The sequence below is a fragment of the Sorex fumeus genome, unplaced genomic scaffold (assembly GCF_029834395.1).
Source record: "Sorex fumeus unplaced genomic scaffold, SorFum_2.1 ptg000427l, whole genome shotgun sequence".
NCBI classification, from domain to species: Eukaryota; Metazoa; Chordata; class Mammalia; order Eulipotyphla; family Soricidae; genus Sorex; species Sorex fumeus.
The window spans coordinates 1-23,551 of NW_026606482.1; the positions used below are offsets into that span (position 1 = coordinate 1).

At 56.6% G+C, this 23,551-nt stretch overlaps 1 protein-coding gene across 1 annotated transcript; it reads right to left on the bottom strand.

The window, feature by feature from the left end:
- Positions 1–3,641: 3,641 nt before the first annotated feature.
- On the bottom strand, positions 3,642–19,306 carry LOC130019047 (cytosolic phospholipase A2-like; the record flags this gene model as incomplete). Its single annotated transcript, XM_056109656.1, has 4 exons — positions 19,230–19,306; positions 12,552–12,633; positions 4,307–4,455; positions 3,642–3,755 (listed from the first exon to the last, which is right to left on the bottom strand). Coding segments are annotated over exons 1-4 (378 nt in total), but the record flags the coding sequence as incomplete, so codon positions are not given.
- Between the last annotated feature and the right edge of the window lie 4,245 nt (positions 19,307–23,551).

Genomic DNA, 23,551 nt, shown 5'->3' on the forward strand with positions numbered 1-23,551 from the left:
TCCACCCCTGCATGACCCTCTCCCTCCACCCCTGCACAACCACTTCCCTCCTCCCCTGCACGACCCCCTCCACCTCTGCACGGCCCCCTCCCCCCTCCACCACTACAAGTCCCCTCCCCCCACCTCGGCACACCCCCCTCCCTCCACCCCTGAACGACCTTCCTCCACCCCTGCACAACCCCTCCCTCCACTCCTTTATGACTTCCTCCCTCCACCCCTGCACCTCTTCCTCCACCCCTGCACAATCCCTTCCTTCACCCCTGCACGACCGACCCCCTCCTCCACCCCTGCACGACCCCCTCCCTCCACCCCTGCACGCTCCCTCCCTCCACTCCTGCATGCCCCCCCTCCAACCCTGCATGCTCTCTTCCTCCACCCCTGCACAGGCCCCTCCCCGTCCACCACTGCAAGCCCCCTCCCTCCACTCCTGCATGACCTCTTCCTCCACCTCTGCACGATCCCCTCCCTCCACCCCTGCATGACCTCCTCCCCCACCCCTGCACGACCTCCTCTCCCTCCACCCCTGCACAACCTCTTCCTCCACCCCTGCACAACCCCTCCCTCCACTCCTATATGACTTCCTCCCTCCACCCCTGCACCTCTTCCTCCACCCCTGCACAATCCCTTCCTTCACCCCTGCACGACCGACCCCCTCCACCCCTGCACGACCCCCCTCCCTCCACCCCTGCACGCTCCCCTCCCTCCACTCCTGCATGCCCCTCCCTCCAACCCTGCATGCGCTCTTCCCCCACCCCTGCACAGGCCCCTCCCCGTCCACCACTGCAAGCCCCCTCCCTCCGCTCCTGCATGACCTCTTCCTCCACCTCTGCACGATCCCCTCCCTCCACCCCTGCATAACCTCCTCCCCTACCCCTGCACGACCTCCTCTCCCTCCACCCCTGCACAACCTCTTCCTCCAACCCTGCATGACCCCCTCCCTCCTCCCCTGCACAACCCCCTCCCTCCATCCCTTCACAGGCCCCTCCCCCACCCCTGCACGACCCCCTCCATCCACCCCTGCACAGGCCCCTCCCCCACCCCTGCACGCCCCCTTTCTCCACCCCTGCATGACCCCCTCCCTCCACCCCTGCACGACTCCCTCCCTCCACCCCTGCACGACCCCCTCTCCATCTCTGCACACCACCCTCCTCCCACCCCCCGCAAGACCCCCTCCCTCCACCCCTGCACGACCTCCTTCTCCACCCCTGCACGACCTCCTCTCTTTCAACCCCTGCACAACCTCTTCTTCCACCCCAGCACGACCCCCTCTCTCCTTCCCTGCACAGGCCCCTCCCCCTCCACCACTGCAAGCCCCCTCCCCCCTCCCCTGCACAGTCTGTTTCCTTGCAAAACCCCATCCTCTCCACTCTGATATGGCCCCTTCATCCCTGCACAGACACTACTCCTCTTCACCCTTACAAAGACTCCCCTCCCCTCCACCCCTGCGTGGTCCTGTCTCCCCTATCCCTGGATGGCCCTCCTCCCCTCGCCTCTGCAGAGACCTCCCTCCGTTTCATTCCTGCACGGACCCTCCCCTTCACCCTGGGGGCTCCCCTGAACCCCTGCAGGCCCCTTCCTTTCAAGCCCAGCACAGGCCAAATCCCAGCCCTTTCTCTGGGAGCACGACTCGGCACCCCACACCAACACACCTTAGGAGGTGGCCAGAGAGCCCAGCATATGGGGGGGGGGGGGGCTGTGTGTCTCCACGGCAGGCCCTGAGCCTGGCCATTCCACACGGTAGGACACACCAGAGCACCCGTATTTCTCAGGACACACAGCGGGGAGCAATGCGGCATCCACACCCTGGGCAGGGGGACAGACTCCACAGGACAGACGCTGCTCAGGGATACGTGGACAGGAAACGGGCCTCGGGACACCGAGCAGCTTCTGCCCGCAAAGGGACCGGCAGCCAGAACCCAAGGAGTCCCCAGGTCACCTGACAAAAGGGCCGGGATCTAGATACGAGAAACGCTGGCCGAGTTGGACAGGAGAAGTCCGGCCAGCCCCATCCAGACACGGGGGCACGACAGACACCCCCCTCTCCAAAGACACACAACGGTCAGAGGTGCGTGGGAGAAACCTGGTGTCACTGAGCATCGGGGAACTGACAGAAGAACAACGGGACGCGACCTCGCCTCCTCAGCACGGGAACGGGAAAACCAGCGCTGGCCTGAAGGGGAGCCTCAGCCACCACCGCCAGGCCGGCGTTGTGGGAGAACGGCAAGGCGCTGCCCAGACACGGGCCATGAGCTCTGCCGGGCCCAGCAGCCCACTCAGGTGCCCTCACACGCTCATCCTGATCTGACTTATCCCACTCTGCTCCCCAGTTTCAAATCGGAATCCGGGAGGGGGGCCTATGGCAGGGAGAGATCTGAGGCTAGGGCCTGGGGCGCAGATGGTGGGGATGCGGAAGGCCGGCCCAGGTGACCCCCATCAGAACACCCCCTGCCCCCCTCCCCCATCCGGTTCTCTGCACCCCGGCCCTGTGGCTGACATTTCACAGTGGAAATTCGTGAATCTGCTTCCTGGAACAGTCAACGTGCAAGGTTCACTCCGCCAAGCTTTTCTAGGGCTCGATTGGAGCCGAACACATGACTGAAATGTCAAAGATGGGAGGGACAGTCCAGAGGTTAAAGCATTGGCCAAGCACGTGGCAGACCCCAGCTCAATGCCCCAGCACCAGCCACGGTCCCCAAGCACCAGGAATGACTCCTGAATAGAGCCAGGAGCAGCCCTGAGCATCCCTGGGTGTGTCCTCCCACCCCCCAATAAGCAGATTGGGGACAAAAATGGAGCTGGAGAAGTAGCACTGGAGGGAGGGTGCTTGCCTCGTACATGGCCCACCCGGGTTCGATCCCCGGCATCCCATACGGTCCCCTGAGCACCGCCAGGAGTGATTCCTGAGTGCAGAGCCGGGAGTCAGCCCTGAGCACAGTTGAATGTGGCCTCCCATGAGAGAAAACAAAGCAAAGAAGCAGATGGACATTTCAGAACTGACACCAGCCTGGAAATTCAAAGACAGCAACAACCTTCCTCCACTCCGGCCCTCATTAGTTCAGAATTGTCTGAAGCAGAAATGTTTCCACAGACATTTAATTACTTATGAAGTTTTTATTTATTTATTTTTTCCTTTTTTGGGGTCATACCTGGCGATGCACAGGGGTTCCTCCTGGCTCTGCACTCAGGAGTTACTCCTGGCGGTGCTCGGGGGACCCTATGGGATGCTGGGAATCGAACCCGGGTTGGCCGCGTGCAAGGCAAACGCCCTCACCACTGTGCTATCACTCCAGCCTCCCCCCTTTTTTTAAAAGTAGGAGCACTGCTATTTATTCAGCCATTGATTAAGCTAGGAATCCCAGTCTTTTTTTTTTCTTTTTGAGTCACACCTGGCGATGCTCAGGGCTGACTCCTGGCTCTGCACTCAGGAATCACCCCTGGTGGTGCTCGGGGGACCATATGGGATGCTGGGAATCGAACCCGGGTCGGCCACGTGCAAGGCAAACGCCCTACCCTCTGTGCTATCTCTCCAGCCCCTACTTATGGAGATTTTAAACAATGAAACGTGCATCTGAATGAAGGAAGGGCTAAGACGTCTGAGTTTCCTGGGCTTCACCATCACCAAATTGGAGCGACGCACTTACTTGGTTGAACACCAAAGGCACCTCTTTCTTCTCTCCCACTTTCACGGAGGAGACGGGGAAGGTGGCTGTCCCCAGCGTCTCATCCATGACGTAGTTGGCATCCATCAGCGTGATCTGCGGAGAGAAGACGGCACACCGGCCTTGGGAAACAGCATCTAAGATTTCCACCACCTTGGGCTGCAGCGACAGCACAGCAGGGAGAGTGTTGGCCTGACACACAGCCGACCCGGGTTCGATCCGCAGCATCATCCCATAGGGTCCCCCAAGCACTGCCAGGAGTGACTCCTGAGTGCAGAACCGGGAGTCAGCCCTGAGCAATTCTAGCTCCCTCCAAAAAATAAATGAGATAGATTAGTGTCTGAGAGACAGCACAGCAGGGAGGGCGTTTGCCTTGCATGTGGTTGGCCCTGGTTCGATCCCCGGCATCCCATAGTGATTCCTGAGTGCAGAGCCAGGAGTCAGCCCTGAGCACCACCAGGCGTGGCTCAAAGGCAAAGCGGAACAGATAATGTTCCCTCAAAGGACGGGAGCACAGGGGTCCTGCGGCCCACCAGACCTCTCTATGCCCCGACAGCTGGCCCGGACCCAAGCCCACAGCTGGCCTTCATCCCCCCCACTGCAGAGAGGCAGGGGAGGCCCCTCAGAGCGCCCCAGAACTCACTCACCTCCAACACGTTGTCCTGATTCGGGTCCAGGATGAACTCGAAGGTCTCGTTCCACACGGGGTTCACGTCATTGTTGAGATGCCGGGTTCTCTTCCGGCTGTCCGGGGTGGCCGAGATGAACAGCTCCACGTAGGGGTCAGGGGTGTCCACTGCGGACGGCAGGGGCATGTGAGGAGGTCACCCTGGATGGCTCAGCCCAGGTGGCTGCAGTGACCTGCCCGGTGACCCCCACATGGCCCAGCAGAGAGGGGTCACAATGTGGGAGTCAAGGAGAACCAGCAGGAGCAGAGCTCAGCGGGGGGCTGGCCGGGCACACGGCCCACCTGGGTTAGAGCCTGGCGTCCCACAGGGCCCCTGAGCACCCCAGGAGTGGACCCCTGAGCACAGAGCAGGAGTCAGTCCTGAGCATCATTGAGTATGGCCTCACCCGCGCCCCCAAAAGAGAAACAGAAAAGCAAGACCGCTCTACCCAGCACTGGAGGGAGAACCCCTTGGCTCTGGCTGAGGGGCACTGTCCAGACCTGGGCTGCAGAGCGGGAGGTCTGTCTGCTCCTGCCTCTCCCTCCCCTTCCCTGGGCGCTCAACAATGCTCAGAGCCACAGCCAACGTGAGCAGACGCTGCTCGGGCTCACACCTACTCACTCCCACATCTGCAGTGCACGGAAGGCGAGTGTGGGTGTGAGGTGTTCGGGCGACAGAAAGTGGGCCCCAGACACAGTAACCCCGCACAATATGCCACACCTGCACAAAACCACACCTGTACAATACTGCACCATCCAACACCGCACCTGTACAAAACCGCACCATACAACATCACACCTGTACAATATTGCACCACACAACATCGCACCTGCACAACACTGCACTATACAACACTGTGCCTGTAGGAAGTACCTGGTCCTGGTGTGGCCCACCGTGACTCTCCTACATAGATGTGACAGGGGATTTGGCCATGCAGTGCCCGCAACTTGTCCCAGGGCAGTCCCGGGCACCACACAGAGTTCCCCGAGCACTGGCAAGGAAGACCCTGAGCACAGTCAGGAGTAAGTCCCAAGCACCACTGGATGAAACCTCAAGCCTGATCATAAGAGTCGCACTGTCCTCCCGTTGTTCATCGATTGGCTCGTACGGACACCAGGAACGTCTCCATGGTGAGACTTGTTGTGACTGTGTTTGGCATCTCGAAGATGCCACGGGATGACCTGGGCCCTTCCTGGCTGACCTCAGCCGTGTTGGCTCGGGACCCAGCCAAGAACCATCTCAGCTCCCCCTCTCCTATTTTAACATAGCCGACCAGGGTTCAATCCTCGGCATCCCATTGGGTCGCCCGAGCACTGCTAGGAGTAATTCCTGAGTGCAGAGCCAGGAGTGAACTCTGAGCACAGAGCCAAGACCTTGAGCACAGGATCAGGAGTCATCCCTGAGCACAGAGCCAGGAGTCAGCCCTGAGCGCAGAGCCAGGAGTCAGCCCTGAGCACAGAGCCGGGCGTCACTGAGCACAGAGCCAGGGGTCAGCCCTGAGCACCACCAGGTACTCCTCAAAACCCAAAATTTATAAAGGGATAGAAATAAAAATAAATAAATTTCGGGCCTTCAGAGGACATGGAACCAAGATCCTTTCCAGGGGAAAGGACAGAAGTTCCCCTGCGGCAGAGGGATAAGGCAGCATCAGACCCACACTCAGAGCTGAGGGAGCAGAAGCCCGAGCACTGTGCGGGGAGGGGAGAGCCGGCCTCGGTGGGAGGCGAGCTTAGGGTTCTGGTGACTTAGCGTTTACAGAAACGGCAGAATTCTGTGCCGCTTGCGTGAGAAGCGGCGTGACTACATTGTGGAAGAATCTCAGGATTTATGAATGTAATCAGGCGACAGGTGTGAGGCATTTATGCTTATTTATCTAACCCCCTCACGGACAATGTCTGGACTCATGAAAATCCTCTGTAGAGAAAAAAACATAATCTCAGGAATCCGGCTCCACTGTGACTATTTGGTCTTTCAAGGTTCATAAATACTCGTTTTGGAGGATCTAGTTTGGGGGTCAGTGTCTGCATAAGCTGAACTGCTAGTTTGGGTTTGTCTTGGTTCTGGGGTTACCCCTGAGCCGCTCCTGGCCCTGCACTCAGGAATCCCTCCTGGCAGTGCTCGGGGGACCCTTTGGGATGCCGGGGATAGGATCTGGGTTGGCCGCGTGCCAGGCAAATGCCCTCCCCACTGGGCTATCGCTCCAGCCCCAAAGGAACCAATCTCGGTGTCGGAAGGAAGGAGTGACTGTCCAGCTGTCCAGGCACCGGGCAGCAGGTGGACACGGGCCCCCTCAAACCGCCAGAGCCGAAACCCTCAGAAGCAACCTTGTGCCTCTTTAAAGAAAGACGCCTGCAGGGGAGAGGAGCGGAGAGAAGAGGTGTGGGCGTCTCCCGGAATCCCAGAGCTCAGGTCAGCCTCTGCTGGCTCTGTCCTTACCGCTAAGGAGTCTGCTTGGTTTTGTTGTTGGTGTTGTTGTTTGTTTGTTTTGTTTTGTTTTTTACTTATTTATTTTGTTATTAGTGAGACACCATGAGGTACGGTTGGAAAACAGTATGGACGATTCTCAAGAAATTAGAAATCGAGCTCCCATTTGACCCAGCAATACCACTCCTGGGAATATATCCCAGAGAGGCAAAAAGATATAGTGGAAGTGACGTCTGCACGTGTTTGTTCACTGCAGCACTGTTTACAATAGCCAGAATCTGGAAAAAAACTGAGTGCCTGAGAACAGATGACTGGTTAAAGAAACTTTGGTACATCTACACAACGGAGTAGTATGTAGCTGTTAGAAAAGATGAAGTCATGAAATTTACATACAAGTGGTACTACATGGAAAGTATCATGCTAAGCGAAATGAGTCAGGAAGAGAGGGACAGACATAGAAAGATTGCATTCATCTGGGGGACATAAAGTAACAAAATAGGAGATTAATACCCAAGAATAGCCGAGATCAGTACCAGGAATTTTACTCCATGGCTTAGAGGCCAGACAGACATGCTAGGGGAAAAGGGAGCTCAGATAGAGAAGGGAGCACCAAATAAAGGGTGTTGGGAGGATCCTCCCAGGAGGGGAGATGCATGTTGAAAGTAGACTATAGACCGAACAGGATTGCCACTCAATGCCTCTTTTGCAAACCGCAGCACCCCAAAGGAGAGAGAGAACAAAAGGGAATGTCCTGCCGCATAGGCAGGGTGGGATGGGGGGGATGGGTGGTGGGAGGGATATTGGGATTCGTGGTGGTGGAAAATGGGCACTGGTGGAGGGATGGGTATTTGATCATTGTATAATCGAAACTCAAGCACAAAAATCTGTAAGTCTACAACTGTACCTCATGGTGTTTCACTAATAAAAATTTAAAAAAAAAAAGAAATTGAACTCCCATTTGACCCAGCAATACCACTCCTGGGAATATATCCCAGAGAGGCAAAAAGGTATAGTCGAAGTGACATCTGCACTTGTTTGTTCATTGCAGCACTCTTTACAATAGCCAGAATCTGCTTGTTTGTGTTTAAGATTTCTGGGTTTTGCTAGAAAAACCAGTTTTGGTTTTGGTGGTGGGACCAGAACGTGCTCAGGGCTGACTCCTGACTCTGCATTCAGGGGTTCATCCTGGGGGTGGAGCTCTGCAGACCCTCCGGGGTGCAAGGCCAATGCCCGCCCCACCGTCGCAGCCCCTCCTGGAGAACTTCCATAAGCAAGCACGCCCAACTCCGCCCGCGGTGTTCTAAGGAACCAGGCTTCCCATAATCGCATGGGCACTGGTGGAGGGATGGGTACTCGATCATTTTATAACTGAAACCCAAGCACAAAAATTTGTAAGTCTACAACTGTACCTCATGGTGTTTCACTAATAAAAATTAAAAAGAAAAAAAAAGAATGTTAGCACAGAGGTAGGGTGTTTATCTTGCACACAGCCGGCCAGGCCGAGCCGGGTTCAATTCCTTTGCCCCACTCGGAGAGCCCGGCAAGCTACCGAGAGGATCTCGCCCGCACAGCAGAGCCTGGCAAGCTCCCCGTGACGTGTTCGATGTGCCAAACACAGTAACAACAAGTCTCACAACGGAGACGTTACTGGGCCCACTCGAGCAAATCGATGAACAACCGGAGGACTGTGACCGTGACCGTTATCCCACCACCTGCCACCATGACAACTTCTCAGAGACTCCGCGTCTGGGGTTCCACTTGACCCTTCACCTTTTGCACTGACCTCACGAGAGTCCTTTTCCCTCTTCTGGATTCCCACAAATTCAGTGACAAGGAGGGACTGGCTACCAAGTTTCTGTCTCCTGCCCCCCCCAAAAAAAAACCCTCAATAATAAAAAATATGGGATAACTTAAGTAAAGTAAAAAAGTAAAAAGGGCTGGAGCGATAGCACAGCAGGTAGGGCGTCTGCCTTGCACGCAGCCAACATGGCCGCCCCGAGTTCGATTCCTCCGCCCCTCTCGGAGAGCCCGGCAAGCTACCGAGAGTATTCGATATGCCAGACACAGTAACAACAAAGTCTCCAATGGAGACGTTACTGGGCCCGCTCGAGGGATAACTTAAAGTAAAAAAAAAAAAAAACCAAGTTACAGATCTGGTCACAATTTAATGATCCTTCTCCCTCTCCCGCTCCTTTCCTTGACGTAGAGAAGTAACTGGATAACATCTTTAAGAGAAATTTTTTGAGTTCCTACTATGCTTGGCTTCATTTTTGTTGTTGTTTTTTGTGTTTTCTTTTTGGGTCACACCCGATGACGCTCAGGGCTTCCTCCAGGCTCTGAACTCAGGAATCACTCCTGGCGGTGCTCGGGGGGACCCTATGGGATGCTGGGAATCAAACCCGGGTCGGCCGCGTGCCAGGCCAACACCCTCCCCACTGTGCTATCACTCCGGCCCCTCATATTATTAATATTATCATCATTATTATTATTATTATTTGCTTTTTGGGTCACACCCAGTGATGTTCAGGGCTGACTACCAAGTCTGCACTCAGGAATCACTCCTGGTGGTGCTCGGGGGACCCTATGGGGTGCTGGGAATCGAACCCGGGTCGGCCATGTGCCAGGCCAACACCCTCCCCTCTGTGCTATCGCTCCAGCCCCCACATGGCTTTATTTTTTAAAGTCTCTTCTGTGAAACGAAAAGACACAAAACCACACTTTTTTAAAATTTTTTTTGAGTGTTCTAACTTGGTCCTTTCCCCAAACACAACTGGTTTCCAGCGGCCCCTGTGTTTACCATTTATTTTTACTTATGCGGTTTTGAGCCATACCCAGTGATGCCCAGGATGGAGCCTGCCAGGGCCCAAGGGACCGTCTGGGGGCTGGAGACCAAGGCTGGGCCGGCCACACGCACGCGGAGTAGCCACCCGCTGGACCTGCTCTCCAGCCCTGGGTCATCCTCTCTGAAGAGGGACCGGAGGTGAGCGTAAGCCCCGTGCACCCCCAATAAGTAAAAAGAACCAGTGATCTCCTGGTCTGATAGCAAGCTCCCCGCGATTCCAGCTTGCCGAGCATGCCCACTCTCTGTCCCTGCTCTGAGCTGAGGCAGGGCAGCTGAAGTGTGGCCACCTTGGTGCTACTGATGGCCAATCTCCGCCTGAGAAGCAGCAAGAGCCCGTAGCGGGCTCCAGCAGCTTCAGCAGCCCAGCCTCAGCCATGCCCGCCCCGTCCAGCTGGCTAGCCAGAGGCCCGACTGCTTTGCATTGGGTGGCGGGCGGGTCTCACAGTCAAATGAGGCCAGCAGCTGGCCAGGGAGAGCCAGCAGGGCGGGGCAGCTCCACGTGGGAGAAGCCAAGCAGAGCGGCCGCCGCTGGCCACTGGCCAGGGCTGGCCAGAGGGACGAGAGGAAGATGCCATCCAGGACACAGGGACTGGCCCCTCCCCTCCCCTGGGCGCTCATGGGGGCCTCCACCACTGGTGGGAGGGGCCCAAGGCTGGGGGGAGGGGACCGTGTGCGTCCAGCTAACACCCAGTCACCCGGAAGTACCGTGGGAGCTGTGAGCTCCTGCAAGGCCTGGACGTCTGGTGCCCTGCCCTGTTGGGCAGCCCACAGCCGGCCACTCAGAGAGCATCTTGGTCGGGGGAGCAGCTCACAGAGAAGCTTCAGGAAGCCGAGCACAGCGGGGAGGAGGGGTGTGCCCTACACAAGGCCGCCCCAAAGGACCCTGATCCCCGCCAGGAGTCAGCCCTGAGCACTGCAGGGAGTGAGCCCTGAGCACAGAACCGGGAGTCAGCCCTGAGCACAGATCCAGGAATCAGCCTTGAGCACAGAGCCTGGAGTCATCCCTGAGCACTGCAGGGAGTGAGCCCTGAGCACAGAACCGGGAGTCAGCCCTGAGCACAGATCCAGGAATCAGCCTTGAGCACAGAGCCTGGAGTCATCCCTGAGCACTGCAGGGAGTGAGCCCTGAGCACAGAACCGGGAGTCAGCCCTGAGCACAGATCCAGGAATCAGCCTTGAGCACAGAGCTGGGAGTCATCCCTGAGCACTGAGCCAAGAGTCATCCCTGAGCACAGAGCTGGGAGTCAGGCCTGAGCACAGAGCCAGGAGTCAGCCTTGAGCACAGAGTCGGGAGTGAGCCCTGAGCACAGAGCCGGGAGTGGGCCCTGAGCACAGAGCTGGGAGTCAGCCCTGAGCACTGAGCCAGGAGTCAGCCTTGAGCACAGAGCCAGGAGTCAACTCTGAGCACAGAGCCCAAAGTGATCCCTGAGCACTGAGATGGGAGTTGTTCCTGAGCACTGATTCGGGAGTCAGACCTGAGCACTGAACTGGGAGTCAGCCCTGAGCACTGAGCCGGGAGTCAGCCCTGAGCTCTGCCAGAACCAAAGAAAAGCATTCCAGGAGCCAGTAGGAAAGGCTCAGCCCTGGAGAATGAGCCTCCCCAGAGGGCAGAGCCCGGCCCCAGAGACCCAGTGAGAGCAACGTCATGTCCCAGCTGAGAGGGTTGCCCAGAATGCACACGGGGTCCCACAGGGTCCCCCCAAACAGGCCCTGCCCGGGGCTTCTCCGGGGATAAGAGGTGCCAGGTCGGTTGGGGGGGAAGGCTCGGGACCCCCTTCCTGCTCTCATCTCGGCCTCGGCTGGGTTCTGTTTGGGGGCCCCACCCCCCCACACCCAGCTGGCTGTGTGCAAGGCTGACGCCCCCCCAACCCTGTGCTGTCTCTTCACAGGGGGCTGGTCCGGGCTCCAGCCCTATCAAGGCCTTTGGCGTCCCTAATCTTATCAGGGGCCTAGAGATCAGAGAGGGCCTCAGGGTCCCCAGGGCCCAGCACCCTCAGGCTGCTCTGGGTCTGGGATTGCCGGAGGGGGCAGGGGGGTGCTCTGTACCGGCCTCGGGCCTATACGTCCCTGCCCAGTGCCACTGCCAGGGTGCCAGGGTGCCCGCCTCACCCTCTGCCTGCTTCAAAGGAGCGACCACATTCACAGATCCGAGGGACTCCCACCTCACGCCCAAGGAGCCCAGATACTAGGTTTGAACCGTTTTTTGGGTTTTTTTTTTTTTTTTTTTTTTTTTTTTTGCTTTTTGGGTCATTTCCGGTGATGCTCAGGGCTGACTCCTGGCCCTGCACTCAGGAATTATCCCTGGCGGTGCTCTGGGGACAACATGGGATGCTGGGATTCAAACCCGGGTCGGCCTTGTGCAAGGCAAACGCCCTCCCCGCTGTGCTATGGCTCCAGCCCCTGTGTTTTTTTTGTTTGTTTGTTTTGCTTTTTGTTTTTTTTGGTTTTTGCACACGGTGCATTTCCAATGTCTGTCGGAACAAATGTGGAAAAGGGGAGGGCCAGGGAGGGGAGGGGAGGGGAGGGGAGGGGAGGGCCAGGGAGGAGCGAGTACACAGGGAGGTCCCTGCCCAGTCCCATCCCTGGCATTGCTGAAGGGATCTCTGAGCACCGAGTCGGGAGCCGGCCCTGAGCGGGGGACGCAGGCTCTGCCCGACCCAGCTCTCCATGGGCCAGGGACCGTCTAGACAGCAGAGCCAGGACACCACCCTGTCCATGAGGGTCAGCCTGCCCGCCCAGCCTGCCTACTACCAGGCCAGGACACCCGTGTCAGGCCCACCAAGTGGACCCTGGTCGTGCCCTGAGGCGGCCCAGCAGAGTCTGGGGGGCCTGGGCAAGGCAAGGCCCAGGAGACGGCAGGTAAACCCCCCACACTGGCACTCGGGCAGCGAAGAGGGGCCCAGCTGGCCTGGCCACTGCGGGGCGACCCTGGGCTCCGCGTCTCCGCAGGAAACTTACGCAAGTCCCCGAAGGCGCCTTTGGTCACCTTGGTGGCCCGGAGCACTGTCACGGTGAGCTTGTGGGAGTACTGGTGCTCCACCTGCAAAGAAGAGACACGGTCACTCCACGTCCCGGGGGTGGGCAGCACACGGCCCCTCCCCGGCCACGGGCAGAGCCAGCGCACGCACCAGAAACATCTTCCAAGGCTGCAGATTGAGGACGGGAGGGAGGGCTGAGATCGTGCTTCAGAGTGACCCAGGCCCGGCCCGGGGCCCAAGAGGAGGCTGGGACAGGCCTGTGGCCACAGACCAGGAAGTGACACCTCCTGAGGCCCGGCGAGTTTGCATGCCACACTCGGGTTTGTTTCACTGTTTCTGGCCCCCGAGGGCCGGGCTGTCCCCTCCCCACCTGGCTCCGGGCCACACCCTGCATTGTTCAGCTCAGCTGTGCTCCGGGACCCTCCTCCGGCAGTGCTGGGAGATTGACAGCACCCAGGACCAAGCCCAGCTAGGTCCCGTGCAAGCCAGCGGCCCTAGGGCTCGATTTTCCTGAGTGACACCAGGAGACAGAACAGCTTCAGAACCTTTTATCCAGCGGGCTGGGGCCCAGCCAGCGCTCAGCACTTACTCCTGGCTCTGTGCTCGGGAGTCTCACCTATGGGCGCTCGGAGACCCCCGCATGGGGCTGGAGATTGAACCTGGGCCGGCTGCACGCCTGGCTGTGATAAGGGTCCGCCCTGCACTGGTCATTGCTCCTCAAACAGGCCACAAATGGCTGTTAAGATTAACTCTGGGGGCTGAGAGATAGCACAGCGGGTAGGGCGTTTGCCTTGCACCCGGGTTCGATTCCCAGCATCCCATATGGTCCCCTGAGCACCGCCAGGTGTGACCCAAAAAGCAAAAAAAAAAAAAAAAAAGATTAACCCTGAAGAGAAGCATGCTGAAAGTAGACTATAGACCAAACATGATTGCCACCCACTGCCTCTTTTGCAAACCACAGCACCCAAGAGGAGAGAGAGAACAAAAGGGAATGCCCTGCCACAGAGGCAGGGTGGGATGGGGGGATGGGGGGTGGGAGGGATACTGGGATCCGTGGTGGTGGGAAATGGGCCCTGGTGGAGGGATGGGTATTTGATCATTGTATAATCGAAACCCAAGCACAAAAATCTGTAAGTCTACAACTGTACCTCATGGTGTCTCACTATTAAAAATGTAAAAAAAAAAAATCTAATAAAATTTAGAGTTAATAGAGTTAATAGCAAAGGGGAAAAAAAAAGATTAACCCTGAAGCACTGATCGGAAACTACATGCGGCAATGAAAGAAAAGCTTCTCACGTGAAGAGTTCTCGCCGTCAGAGAATCAATACTACAACGACAACTAGGACAAAACATGATTTGGACAAACAGTGCTAACTTACTGAACGCCTCACCTAGCTAACTCAGCACCCAACAATTTCACCCACTCGGAGAGGAAGCAGGAAATCTGTGTTTGGGGAGTGGCTGAGAGTTTATCTTGAAGCCTGGGCACTTTGCTTAATCCTAGGGAAGGCTCACATTTTTTAAGCTACTATTTATTAAATGAAAATAAATATAAGGTCTCTTGACTAAAGAGTTATCTTGACTAAATTTGCGGACTTGCTTAATGATTAAAAACTCTGGGGCCTGAAGCCAGAGAAACAGCGGGGAGGGTACTTGCCTTGCATGTGGCTGACCTGGGTTCGATCCCTGGCACCCCACAGGTCCCCTGAGCACTGTCAGGGGTGATTCCTGAGCGCAGAGCCAGGAGTCCAGGTGTGACCCAAACATCCCCCTTAAAAAATATAACATAGGGGCTGGAGTGATAGCATAGCAGGTAGGGCGATTGCTTTGTACGCAGTTGACCGGGGTTCGATCCCCGGCATCCCATATGGTCCCCCAAGTAACCAGGAGTGATTCCTAAGCGCAGAGCCAGGAGTAACTCCTGAGCATTGCCAAGTGTGACCCAAAAAGCAAAATAATAATAATAATAAAATAATAAAATAAAAATTAAAAGTATCATTAAAAAATAACATAAAAACTAACTAAATACAAGCCACAGGGAAGCTTTGAAACTAAATGAAACTTATTTGAAACTAAATGAAAATAAACCTCCATTGTACCAAGACTTGAGGGCCGAAGTGACAGCATTCCTATGAAAGACCTTAAAATCGACCATCCAGTGTCGATTTTAGGAAACTCAAGAATGAAGGGTTGCGATAAATCCAAACTAAGCAAAAGAAAAACCTGAAACTTAGAGAAAAACATAGAGAAATTAATAGAGAAAAATCACTGAAACCAAAAGCTGGGTCCTAGAAAAGATTGATCATACCCTAGACGAATGTAATCTTTCCTCTCTGACTCATAAAAATAAAAAAAAATTTTTAAAAATTTAAAAAAGGCCCTCCCGTTGATCGTCAATTTGCTCGAGCGGGCCCAGTAACGTCTCCATTGGAGACTTTGTTGTTACTGTGTCTGGCATATCGAATACTCTCGGTAGCTTGCCGGGCTCTCCGAGAGGGGCGGAGGAATTGAACATTGATCCTTTTGTGACTCTCAATGTCGAAGAGGTTTCAAACTCCAACTCTACTGTAAAGGTAAAGGCCCGATTTGCTCGAGCGGGCCCAGTAACATCTCCATTGGAGACTTCGTTGTTACTGTATCTGGCATATCGAATACTCTCGGTAGCTTGCCGGGCTCTCCGAGAGGGGCGGAGGAATCGAACTCGGGTCGGCCATGTTGGCTGCGTGTAAGGCAGACGCCCTACCCGCTGTGCTATCGCTCCAGCCCTAAAAAAAGGGCTGATGCAAATTGCGTGATAAAAAAAATGATCATACCCTAGCCAGGAAACATGAAAAAAACACCCATTACAAGTACCATTAATGCATGAGGGAAATTTACTACAGATACTACAGTTCAAAAGTAGAGGAGAGGGCTGGAGCAGTAGTCCAGCGGGGAGGGCGTTGGCCTGGCATGCGGCCAACCGGTTCGATCCCTGGCATTCCATAGGGTCCCCCCCAAGCACTACCAGGAGTGATTCCTGAGTGCAGAGCCAGGAGTCAGCCCTGAGCATTGCTGGGTGTGACCCAAAATGCCAAAAATAAATAAATAAAAATAAAGAAGGGCTGGGGCAACAGATAAGCAGGGAAGGGATTACCTTACATGCAGCCAACCCGGGTTCGATTCCCCAGCACCCTCCAGGGTCCCCCTGAGCCCCACCTGGAGTGACCTCTGAGTACAGAGCCAGGAGTCAGCCCTGAGCATCGCTGGGTGTGACCCCCAAACAAACAAACAACAAGGATAATAAAGGAGTATTACATTTGATAAGCAGATAAAATGCACCAGTTCCAAAGACAAAATAAGAGGGGTTGGAGCGATAGTACAGCGGGAAGGGCGTTTGCCTTGCATATGGCCGACCTGGGTTCAATTCCCAGCATCCCCTAGGGTCCCCCGAGCACCGCCAGGAGTGATTCCTGAGTGCAGAGCCGGAAGTCAGCCCTGAGCATCGCCGGCTGTGACCCAAAAAGCAAAGAAAAAAACAAAAGACATAATAGAGCCAAAGAAGAAGTAGAGGCAGGTCCTCCGACTGGTCTTGAAAAAACACGAATAATAAAAGCCAGGGGCTGAGAAAGAGTAGCTGGCCAAGGACAGGCTCAGCCAGGGGTCACTCCTGAGCACAGAGCCAGGAGCAGCCTGTGAGCTGGGCCCACCCCCAAACCCAAAACCAAATAGCAACAAAAAAATACAGCAGGGACCCGGATTCAGGCTAGTGGAGTCTAAGGCCCGAGTTGGAGCCCCGTAAGAAAGCAGAAAGTAAAATTCAAAATCAAAGAGAAATGGTCGGACAAGCACAACCACTAGGATGAAGGAGACGTTACTGGGGCCTGCTCAAGGCAATCGACGAACAACAGGATGGTCGTGATCGTGATCGTGAAATAATATTTACATTAAATCACTGTATCACTGTCATCCTGTTGGTCATCGATTGCCTCGAGCAGGCTCTAGTAACGTCTCCTATGTCCTAGCCCTGAGATTTTTAAAAGTGCCACATTCAAGGCTCTTTCAGGGTCAAGACCCATCATTGTTACTGGTTTTTGGCATATTGAATACACCACGGGGAGTTTGCCAGGCTCTGCCGTGTGGGCAGGATACTTTTGGTAGCCTGTCAGGTTCTCCAGAGTAAGAACTAGATAATAAGATGTCCTAGATAGTCCTAGACCTAGATGATGTAATGTTATATTACATTAAATAATATAAAATAACAGTTATTGTTATATATTAAATGATATTTGTTAAATATTTATTTGAATATTTGTTAAATATTTAGGGCTGGAGCGATAGCACAGCGGGTAGGGCGTCTGCCTTGCACGCAGCCAACATGGCCGACCCGAGTTCGATTCCTCCGCCCCTCTCGGAGAGCCCGGCAAGCTACCGAGAGTATTCGATATGCCAGACACAGTAACAACAAAGTCTCCAATGGAGACGTTACTGGGCCCGCTCGAGCAAATCGACGATCAACGGGAGGGCCTTTACCTTTACCTTGAATAGCTTAGTTTTAAGTAGTTAATGAAATTTTCACCATGAGGAGCCGGAGTGAGCACAGCGGGGAGGGCATTGGCCTTGCATGGTGCAGACCCGGGTTCAATCCCCGGCATCATCCCATAGGGTCCCCCGACCCCCGCCAGCAGTGATCCCTGAGTGCAGAGCCAGAAGTCAGCCCTGAGCATTGCCAGGTGTGACCCAGAAGGCCAAAATCATCATCATCATCATGCAATTGGACAGATAGTCCAGCGGGGAGGGCATTTGCCTTGCACACGGCTGACCAGGGTTCAATCCCCGGCATCATCCCATAGGGTCCCCTGAGCCCCGCCAGCAGTGATCCCTGAGTGCAGAGCCGGGAGAAAGCTCTGAGCATCGCCGGGTGGGACCCCCAAACAAAAACAAAACAGAGAGGCCTTGTTCGAGCTGCTGCAGAGGCCACCGTGCGCCTGGAGGCCTCAGTGTCCGTCTGTCTCATTCTCCGTGACTGACCCTGCTGGGCAGAGGTCAAAGGTCCCCGTCCAATTAGCTGTCCTGCAGGAGACCTCACAGTCACCTCCCACAGGAAATAAGGAAAACCGGGGGCAGGTGCATGAAATCCAGGAACATTTCTGAGAGCGGCAGTGGGGGGTTAATTCTATAAGCCAACCTGACTGGCTGCCCAGTGTCCTCACAAGCCCGGGAGGGCGTGTCCTGGGGAGGCAGCCCAGGAATGCAGACCCCGCACCCCAGGCCAGAGGCTCTAGCCTCCCCTCCCACACCCACGCCCAGGAGAAAACCAACACACAAACACACTTTAAATACAAGGGACAACATGGGTTAAGAACCAAAGGATGGAGCCATTCATTAATCAAAGGACTTATGATGGGTTTATGTTAACACGTGGCAGAGGATATTTGAAACAGGGTCATTGTTAGAGAGAAAAAGAAACCCGAATTTGGATCAAACATCAAAAGAAAGATGAACACTTGGATTTAGTCCAGAAGTTGTATTGAGGCCGGAGTGACAGCACAGCGTGGAGGGCGTTGGCCTTGCACGCGGCCGACCCAGGTTCTATTCCCAGCATCCCATAGAGTCCCCTGAGCACTGCCAGGAGTAATTCCTGAGTGCAGAGCTGAGTGGAACCCCTGAGCACTGCCAGGTGTGACCCAAATACCAAACATCAATTTGCTTGAGCGGGCCCAGTAATGTCTCCATGGTGAGACTTCTTGTTACTGTGTTTGGCTTATTGAATACGTCACGGGGAGCTTGCCAGGCTCTGCCGAGTGTGCGGGCGGGATCCTCTTGGTAGGTTATCGGGCTCTCCGAGAAGGGTGGAGGAATTGAACCTGGGCCGACCAGGTCGGCCGGGTGCAAGGCAAACGCCCTACCCGCTGTGCTATCGCTCCAGCTCCATGATTAGAATGGAGTTAGTAAATGACACAGTCAAGTTTGAATTAATCTTTGCTAAACCTTCACCACCGAGATGTACAGTTAAAACTGCAGAGCCAGGGACAACTGAGGAATAAACACCCCAGAAATGTTCACCTGGGCGAAGCAAGAGCACAGTGGGGAGGGCGTGGGCCTGGCATGTGGCCAACCCGGGTTCGATCCCCGCCATCTCACAGGGTCCCACCCGGGAACCTCCAGGAGTGATTCCTGAGTGCATGAGCCAGGAGGAACCCCTGAACACCCCTGAGTTGTGGCCTCCAAACCAAACAATAAAATAAAACTGCAGTACTATGTAGGATCCTGTTTTGGTAAATAAAACAACTTCTCCTGGGGCCGGAGTGATAGCACAACAGGGAGGGTGTCTGCCTTGCACGTGATCGACCCGGGTTCGATCCCCGGCATCCCCTAGGGTCCCCTGAGCACCGCCAGTAGTGATCCCTGAGCTCAGAGCCAGTAGTCAGCCCTGAGCATCACCGGGTATAGCCAAAGACAGAAAAGGCAGAAATGCACCAACGGGGTCATCCTGTTCCCATCTCTGCACCAACTGACGGGGCTCAGCAGGCAATGGGGATGCTGAGTCAGTGTTCGGGGCGCCTGGCTCTGCCCTCCGACCAGAGGGGGACCTCCAGGAAGCGGGCAGCTCGACCCACTGGGAAACCCAGGCCTGGCACTATCTGGCCTCCCGAAAGCCCGCAGGGCAGCAGGGACTTACTATGATGTGCTGGAAAGGGTCTATGTACGACATTCTGGTCTCTGTGCCGGGAAAGGCGTGTCACTCCGAGGTTTTCTCTGGCGGCCTGACAACCTACAAAGAAAATAGGCACATTGTCAAGCCCCCCTGGGGCGCAGACCCCAGATCGGAAGGACAATCAGTGACCCTGGGCCCCAGGAGAGGAACATTCCCTCCCAGGACTGAATTCCCTGGTCCCCCCCCCCCCCCCACACACACACACACACTCCACAGAAGAGGACCCACACCCACGGCGCAGGGAAAAGCCAACAAATCTTGATATTCCAGTTTAATTTCTGTTTATTTGTTCACACAGATTCTGAGTACTTGTTAGGAAATCCCATAAAAGCATTTTTTCATGGGCCAAGCACCTTATGAGAAATTCATAGGTAAAAGGTAAAGGTAAAGGCCCTCCCGTTGATCGTCGATTTGCTCGAGCGGGCCCAGTAACGTCTCCATTGGAGACTTTGTTGTTACTGTGTCTGGCATATCCAATACTCTTGGTAGCTTGCCAGGCTCTCCGAGAGGGGCGGAGGAATCGAACTTGGGTCGGCCATGTTGGCCGCTTGTAAGGCAAACGCCCTACCCGCTGTGCTATCGCTCCATTCATAAAAATATTTTTTAAAAAAATTATTTTTGGACTGTTTGTCATTTAAAAACCCCGGGTCAAGTTGCTTTTTCTCTGTTTTTGAATCCAGTCAAGATTATGCAATAAAAATAAAATTTTTTTTTTTCAACAGGTGAGATCATTCCACGAGAGCAGGACAAGGGCTCACTCCAGGGCCCTGTTTTGAAGTGTGCTCACCGCCTGTGCTCACCTCCTCTATCCGTCAATCCCCAGCCCACCCCAGCCCTGCTGGGTAGAAGCAGAAGACCACCACCCAGAGAGTGACCCTCAGCACCCATGACTGGACCCTCACATGTTCCTCAAGCTGGCCCAGAGCCACTGCATCAGAACCTCAGGCACCTGCAAAACTTTCCGGTGAAACCCTGACTCTGTCCTGGTTCTTGGGCCCCACCCGCAGTGCCTGGGGGCCCGAGGGGTGCTGGGGGTCAGGTCACATGGGGTCCCCTGTTCTCAAGGCCAGTGCTCTAAGCCCGACCCCTCTGCAGCCCAGCGACGGCCCTTCCAGCCCTTCCAGATACACCCGGGACCCCCGCCCAGCCCCTGGAAGGACCCGTCCAGCAGGTGTGGACACTCCCAGCTCCTGCAGCACCGAGACAGCCCTGCCCACTGTACCACCCTCCCTGGGAGAACACACTCTCCCTCACGGAACTGTCCCAGGACCCGAAATCACACAAGACACACCAGCAACAACAGCAACAAACATGCTCCGACCAGAGGCTGGAGCGATAGCACAGCGGGGAGGGCGTTTGCCTTGCATGCGGCCAACCAGGGTTCGAGTCCCAGCATCCCATATGGTCCCCTGAGTACTGCCAGGAGTAACTCCTGAGTGCAGAGTCAGGAGGAACCCCTGTGCATGGCCGGGTGTGACCCAAAAAGAAAAAAAAATGCTCCGGCCAGATGGACGCTTGTTCCTCCTACCTAGGCGGGGGTGTGAGCGGGCACGGCCAGCTGCCCAGCTCCAGGGGCTGCTGTCCCCCAGGAGGAGGAGTTCAGTGCCCCGTGGACACACACGCCTTCAAGGCAGTCAGGCAGTGGTGGGCAGCTCTGCCCGGTGTGGTCAGCCTGGCCGCTTCCGGGAAGGGGGACAGGAACCAGACCCCAGCACAGAGCCGCCGGTCGCCTAGCAGGGCACCAGGACAGGAGGCCCAGACCACAGGCCCATGCACGGCCCACGAGCTGTTTGTCCCCTGACCCCCAGCCTCCTGCCCTGGATGCAAGGGGACATGGCCACACCCTCAGAGACGGGGGACGGCAGGACGGGAAAATGCACGCGGGTGGCTGACCGACCGCCTACGACAACGACAACAACGGCACCCAACTGGCGTCTGCTCTTCGCTCTGGTCTGGGACACGAGGGCCCCAGGCTGGCTCGGCTCAGGGGCTTTCCTGGCCTCTGCGGTCTCGGAAGGTCTAAGCGGGCAGATTCCCGAGGGGTCTTTGTGTCTCCCCGTAAGCAGGGTGCAGGCAGGTGCGGGTCACTCCCCGGGTTCTCTGTGTTTTCCCCCACACAGGCCACCCACAGAGTCTGCCCTTAGGCTGCCAGGCACCCAGACCACCTGGAACCCATCCCTGACCCCCATGCACCCCCCCAAGCCCTCCAGGAACCAGAGCTCAGCGGATGTGGTCAGAAACAGAACAGAAAGTCCCGGGGTTCCCCAACAACCTCCAAGCACTGCAAGGGCCACAGCTAAAGTCTGAGAGTCAGCGCAGGATGGGGAACAAGGACGGAACAAGGAAGGAGCAGAGCCCCCCCGACGGCAAAACCTCTAGCAGGGCAGGAGTGCAGGGGGCAGGCGCTGCCCGTCCACATGGCCAAACCTGCCTGGATCCCGGCACTCCATAAGGTCCCCTGAGCCGGAGTGAGCCCTGAGCACAGAGCCGGGAATCAGCCCTTGAGCACAGAGCCGGGAGTCAGCCCTGAGCAAAGAGCCAGGAGTGAGCCCTGAGCACAGAGCCGGGAGTGAGCCCTGAGCACAGAGCTGGGAATCAGCCCTGAGCAAAGAGCCGGGAGTGAGCCCTGAGCACAGAGCTGGGAATCAGCCCTGAGCACAGAGCCAGGAGTGAGCCCTGAGCATAGAGCCGGGAGTCAGCCCTGAGCACAGAGCTCCGTGTGCCCAAGTTGCCTCTTCCTCCAGGAAGTTCCCCTGGACCTGTCCCCGGTGAGGGCTGAGATACAACAGGGTCTCTGCACACCTGGGCACAGAAGAACAGGTGACTGAGGAACTGGAGGGGCGGGTCCGAGACCCAGGGAGGGCGTGTGCGGCTGGGTCCTCCCTGGGACATTCCCCGAGGGGGCGCAGGCGACCTCCCGGGCAGAGGGGCTGCCCTCTGCTCTGTCCACCTGCCCCCCGGGGTACTCGGCCCTCCTGGGGCCCAAGGGGGGCTGGACCTGATGCTGGACACACCCTCACCCCGCAGCCCCGGGCGACCCAGGGACCAGCACGGGGGGCGGGACAGACTCGGGGAGGGGCAGGAACAGCCCACTGGGGGCCGAGGCAGGATGGAGACCCCCATGCCCATGCTGGGGGGACACGGCTGAACCCTGTCCGATTCAGTTCTGCTTTCAGACGATGCCCAGTGGTGCTCACTCCAGCTCTAGGCTCAGTGCTCACTCCTGGCTCTGTGCTCAGGGCTGACTCCTGCTCTGTGCTCAGTGCTCACTCTTGCTCTGTGCTCAGGGCTGACTCCCGGCTCTGTGCTCAGGGTTGGCTCCCGGCTCTGTGCTCAGGGCTCACTCCCGGCTCTGCGCTCGGGGGCTCACTCCCGGCTCTGCACTCGGGGCTGACTCCTGGCTCTGTGCTCGGGACTCACTCCCGGCTCTGTGCTTGGGGCTGACTCCCGGCTCTGTGCTCAGGGCTCACTCCCAGCTCTGTGCTCGGGGATGACTCCTAGCTCTGTGCTCAGGGATGACTCCCACTCTGTGCTCAGGGCTCACTCCTGCTCTATGCTCAGTGCTCACTCCTGCAGGGGCCAGGGCCCCCGCCTGGGTCAATGCCATGCAAAGCAGGCGCCCTCCCCGCTGCCCAGCACCTGGCCCCCCTCAGCCCCTGGAAGAAGTTTAGTTAGGGCCGTGCATGAAAGCCTCAGAAGCCAGGAGGGAGGAGGGAGCTCGGGGGGCTTCTGTTTGGAGCGTTTCCCCTTGGCAAGCCATCCTGCCGTGACACCCCTTGCCTGCACAGAGTTAAGTTAGTGTTAGCTAGCTCCGGCCAGCACAGTCTGAGGGTTCTGGCTCTGCAAGCAGTGCTCGCCCGCTCCAGCCAGCACTGTCTGCAGGTTCTGGCTCCGTAAGCAGTGCTCGCCCGCTCCAGCCAGCACCGGCTGTGGGTTCCAGCTCAGGTGGGGCCCACCCCCTCCTCCATGGCTGGCTCTCCCTGCCCCATGCCAGATTGTCCCCGTTCACAAACCATGTTCCGCTCCCTGAAGCCAGCGAGGGGAACCCAGGACCCCAGGCTGCAGGTCCTGAGTCATCCTTCCCGAGGCCACGTCTGCCTGTAGCTCCCGGGGGCTCCCTGGGGGTCTGGCTGTCCCGGAGGAGGGAACCAAGCAGGAGACACAGAAGAAGGCAAAGGTGCTGGCTGGCAGCAGTGACCCGGCCCACCCTGAGCACTGGGCTGGGAGGGCGCCCAGAGCCTCCATTCCAAGGCCCTGGACCCAGGGAGCTTCTGTACCCGGGGCCA